Source organism: Silene latifolia, chromosome 6, assembly GCF_048544455.1.
Source record: "Silene latifolia isolate original U9 population chromosome 6, ASM4854445v1, whole genome shotgun sequence".
NCBI classification, from domain to species: domain Eukaryota; kingdom Viridiplantae; phylum Streptophyta; class Magnoliopsida; order Caryophyllales; family Caryophyllaceae; genus Silene; species Silene latifolia.
The window spans coordinates 29,801,520-29,807,207 of NC_133531.1; the positions used below are offsets into that span (position 1 = coordinate 29,801,520).

The window sequence follows — 5,688 nt, forward strand, 5'->3', positions numbered from 1 at the left end:
CCCGGTAATTGTTTTAAAAACTGTGGTGATCCATTCGGGGATGGTGAGCAGTTATTGAGCAGGTATGAGATGGATTGCGCGAGGGATAGCTGGGCTGGAGTCACCACGTGTCACTAGAGCCTTCCGCTATGTCTTGAACTTATTTTCTTTTGGTTGGTTTGATACTTTTGGAACATATATATTTCACTTTACAATTTTGGGTTTTTGAATATGTAATCAGTTAAACTTATTTATCTAAAGTATGTTTCTTTATGGTCAATTTGATATACTTGTCTCGGGTAACCGAGATGGTAGCACTTACATGCATTAGGTGGTCTTGGTAAGGCAGCTTGGTGTATGGGGGTGTTACAATAAATCAACGAGTTACTCCATTTATTACCACATGAAAGCTCAATAGACTTAGGAAGTGAAATTTCTCTCTTTCTATAAGTGCGACTCAGATTCAAACGTAAATTTAATATGGTATTGATCCCAAGAGTCAGTCTATCGGTCTGTGTTATTGTAGCCGGAAAGGTTTGGCTTTACTGGAAAAAATGTCAAATACAATTAAAAAAGAGAAGACGGGATTACTCAATACATTGTTAATTGGTTTTAATATATACTCTATTTGAACTTATAAAGTGAATTTCTCTTGTTATTATAGGTGCAACTCAAATCAGCCCATAAATTTACCCCAAACAAATTATAGTGAAGATTGTGTGGTCTGTCATCGCATCACTATTTTGGAGTATTTCAGTTAATTGTTTACCTTTCTATTTTAACAATGTCTTTGATGAGCGATTTAATCTTCTACACTCGATTTTGTCCACTTGCATCTAATAATAGCTCCCTCTTGTTTCCTTGTCTTTGAGCCAAAATCAAAGGTAAACAAATGACCGAGACAGAAAGAGTAACTACTAATATCAATTTTTGTTTATGTCGTGAACAATACATCTATAGGACGTGACATAAACTTAGTGAATCAAGAACTTTGATTTATAATTTTCACAAATCACGGCATGGTAGTAATAAAATGGGCAGTTGATATGAATAAAGGAATCATGCAGCATGTTGGAAGCCAATGAATAGGCAGCTCAACGGCCCTTTTCGCCAGTTGTGAATTTACCTTCTTCCCTTATTTCGCGCTGCTCATCATATAAAGTACGCAACTCACTCACAGTACGAGTAGCATTTATTCACTCTTTCAAACCAAACACCCTTTACTAAAATGACCTTCATGCCATCGATTCCTTCATCACCTACTTCCCCTTTTTTAAATATTAGTTTTTTTTTAAATATTAGTTGACGTGATGTTAGACGGTTTTATGATAACTATATTAAGCGCCTAAGTGGATCGCGCTTATAACATGGAAATGATTCATAAAGTCATAGAGTAATTGTTAATACAATTCGTTTGACAATATTCTTGTATAAGATCACCTAACACAAGATGACAAGAATATGTTTTAATATGCTATATAAGACAATTTTCATTTTTGAGACTCGTTTTTCTCTTTAATATATCTCGATATGTGCACAAATGTTATTTGATTTTTATTGAGAAAGAAAACTAGGTTGATCCCCTCGAGTAGCACCAACCTATTTCATCTTTTCGGATGAGGAAGAGAGTGAAAGTCAATGACTTTCAACCCACCTCGAGGAAGAAGGACATGAATATCCCAAATTGGTCATAAAGTCGGTTACTTTATTGGTTTCACGAAAACAATAAGTAAATTTCCTACATTTTTGTCATCCCGTTTAGAACCATCAAAATTAATCTTAATATAATTTCTTGGTGGCTTATGCCTAGACAATATTATCGTTACAATTACTAAAATCATGATGTTCATGCTTTGGATTTGTGTCTTTGTTATCCAAGCCCTTAAACTTAAGAGTGAACCATAAGAAAAGTGAACTCGAAATGACTTGTTTAATTCTATGTACATTTACTACAACGTTCTCAAAAATAAATTTTTTTTTTTTTTTTTTTTTTGGTGAAAATGTGAATATCATTAAAATCAAATATAATCACCATACATCATTCCAACCTACAATCAAACTAATCTTCTTAATCTATTACATGAATTTTGTGTAACCAAGCCAGACATTTCGACCTCCCCTTACCAAAGTCTCCTCTTGTCACTCTACAATTGACCGACTTACAGACATTCTTAACAACCCAAGTCACGTTTTCGCAAAATGTACATCTCCACTCTACTCTTATTCCCGCATTCCCAAATGTGGTAAATAAGACTGAAATCGCCGCCATAACCACCGCTTTTTCAACAGGAACAAGATCTCCACCGAATAAGCCAAGCCACCACATCTCCACCTTGCCACCGAATGCCAGAACCATGCTGCGATGGCAAAGACGCACCGCAAGCTAAATGGGCATTCAAAAACAAGTGCCTATGAGTTTCCATCGCATCCCACATAAGTAACACGGACAAAGAAGATAAAATACCAAACTTATCCATCCTATCTTGAGTTAAGAATCTTTGTTGAACAAAAATCCAGTGTACTGAAATTATGCTTGGGCACACAAACTCTATTCCAAACTATAGGAGCCCAATCCTTCTTCTGACATGGACCAAGAAGCCAAGTATAACCCTTCTGAATAGTGTAGTTGCCATCCCACGCACCATTCAAAAAGCCAGGCTTAAGCAGCTCCTTGATCTTACTGATTTGTCTCCATGCCCACTGAATTAAGAAGGCTCATATAACCACCAATCACACTTTGCTTTATATATATATGATGAACCCACAAACCCAGAGACTCTTCTTTTACCGTGAATCCACCACGCATATTTGCCAAGAAGGGCATTCCACGAGAAACAATTAACTATGCCCAAACCACCATGCTCCTTTGGTAAGCGGCGGTCTCCCAAGCCACAGGAGGAGAATGCTTGTACTCTGCAGTCCCTGCCCATAAATAATTCCTGCAGATGCTCTCCACCTTATGAATCACTCCTTTTGGTAACGAGAAGATCCTAGCCCAATACACATGCAATCGAGTAAGGACAGCTTTAACCAACACTAGCCTCCCAGCATAGCTAAGATGTTTAGCTCCCCAACCTCGAATCCTTGCTACAATCTTATCCACCACCCTACTACAATCTGCTACACTCAATCTTTTATAAGAGATTGGCACCCCCAAATAACGAAATGGGAATTGTCCCAACTTAAACCCTGCAAGCCTAACAAGATTAGTAGCAAGACTGTCATTAACACCATTCAGATAAACATCGACTTGGTCTTATTCATGCATAACCCAGGATGCCTCGAGAAGGTCATAAAAGCCCTCAACAAAATAGTGACGATGGAATATCACTCTGCAGAATAATAATAGATCATCCGCAAAAGCTAGGTGACTAAGCTTTAACCCCTACACGAGAATGATACCTAAACTCAGGTTTCTCAGTGACAACTCTCAGAATCCTAGAAAAATACTCCAGGCAAAGAGTGAAGAGCAATGGGGACATAGGATCCCCTTGCCTCAGTCCTCGTTTACCCTTAAAATACCCAAACTGTGACCCATTCAAAGAAATAGTGAAAGAAGGTGTGGATACACACACCATAATCCACTGGACCATCTTCTCAGGAAACTCCAAGGCAACCAACATTTCTCTAAGAAAAGCCCATTCTATAGAATCATAGGCTTTTTTGAGATCAATTTTAAGCATTGTCCTAGGGGTACAAGTTTTCCTCCCATAAAGCCTCACTAAATCTTGACAAATGAGAATATTGTCAACAATCTCTCTATCTTTAATAAAGGCACTTTGATTCATGCTAACCACATCCATCGAGCTCGAAAGCCTACTACAAATGATTTTGGAAATGCATTTGTACATGACATTACAACAAGCAATGGGACGAAAATCATGGACTGAGGAAGGGCAATCCATTTTTGGGATAAGAGTGAGCACTTTGTGGCATTAACTTGCATGTGATCTTCCAGTGGTAAAAATTCTTTAACAAAGATTAATCACATCACCTCCAATAATGTCATAAGCATCCCTGAAAAACCCAGCAGAATACTCGTCTGGACCAGGAGCTTTCTCCACTGGAATAGAGAAGAGAGCTTCCCTAATCTCATCAGCAGTAACCTGCTTAACCATTCCCCTGGCATGCTCAGAACTCACAACCTTACCATGTTTAACTACAGCTCTACAAACAGGAGTAACCTTTGTAGAACTACCTAGCAAAGCCTGATAGTACTCAACAAAAGCATGCTCAATGGCATTAACCTCAGTACAGTTCACCCCATTCATATCATGAATCCTGAGGACCTTGTTTTGGGCACGTCTAGCTTTAATGGTACTGTGAAAGTACCTAGTGTTATCATCAGCAAAATTGACCCACTGAGCTTTGGCCTTTTGAGCTAAGAAAAGAAGCCTGGCATCATCAAGCTGTTTGTAAGACTCAGCAGCTATTCTCTCCTCATTTTGAAGTTGCACATTCCTGGGATCATTATGTAACTGCTTCTGAATAGTTTCCAGCAGCATTTTAGCAACCAAAGCAGAATTCTCAATATCCCCATACCTACTATTATTCAATTTTTTCAAAGGATGCTTCAGATTCTTAAGTTTTTTGACCACCTGAAACATACAACATCCAGAAATAGATTGTCTCCAAACATCATTGACAATACTTTTAAACTCAGTATGCTTCCCCCACATATTAAAATACTTGAAATTACCCTTTCTTCTTTCAATATCAGCACCTAGCTCAATCAAGCAAGGGCTATGATCATAAAGTCCCTCAGGTAAAAAAGTAACAGACCCAGTAGGACCAGTTAGGATCCACTCATCATTGGCCAAAACCCTATCAATCCTACTAAATACCCTAGCATCACCTTGTTGTTTATTGTTCCAGGTGAAGTAGGCACCAGTAGAGACTAAATCATACAATCCACACACATCCACACAATTAAAAGCCCTTAACCTCGGATCAGTCACCGAGACCCAATTGTTCATCCATAAACAAAACATTATTGAAATCTCCCATTACCAGCCAAGGACCAGTGGTATTACTTTTCATATTTATCAGAGATTCCCAAAGAGCAACTCTATCAGAGTCTGCATTACACCCATACACCAACGAGCAGGTCCATACAAATCCAGTCACCAAATTAGTAACCTGAGCATGTATGACCTGCAAATCCTTCTTAATACAATGAACCAAAACCTGAGTAGTATCCCACAAAGAACCGATTCTCCCACTATCCCTAATCTCACTATTATCAATTATTTGCCAGGGCCTACCAAACCCATCCTGAATTCTAGCTTTATTCTTTATTTTGACCCTAGTTTCTACCAAACCAAACAGGCCAATTTTATTAATATGCAAGAATCTTCTTATATCACCTTGCTTATTCCATTTATTAATACCTCTAACATTCCAAAAACCTATATTAACCATTTTGAATAATTGGTGTTCTCCCCTTCCCCATACTATTTAGTAGACTTTGCCTCAGAGATTGCTAAACAACTTCTAACACTGTAGGGCCTCCCTGGCTGTTCCCCCTCCCAAATCTAGACAGGCGATGGACCAAACTAGCTGGTGAAGCCATTTCCTTGCTTTTGAAAGGGATGGGGGTAATCATCTCAGGAGGAGTAACCTGTGGCAACACCACTGGTTCCTGCACAGACTCAACAACCTGCACAGGAACAACTGCTGGTTGCACCACTGGTTTCACAGTGGGTTGCA

General features: G+C 38.7%; 1 protein-coding gene across 1 annotated transcript; it reads right to left on the reverse strand.

Annotated features, from left to right (window-relative positions):
• Positions 1–2,457: 2,457 nt before the first annotated feature.
• On the reverse strand, positions 2,458–3,884 carry LOC141587931 (uncharacterized). The gene is made up of 3 exons (XM_074409395.1): positions 3,382–3,884; positions 2,837–3,176; positions 2,458–2,679 (listed from the first exon to the last, which is right to left on the reverse strand). Exons 1-3 carry the CDS (start codon positions 3,882–3,884, stop codon positions 2,458–2,460), a joined length of 1,065 nt encoding a protein of 354 aa, XP_074265496.1.
• Between the last annotated feature and the right edge of the window lie 1,804 nt (positions 3,885–5,688).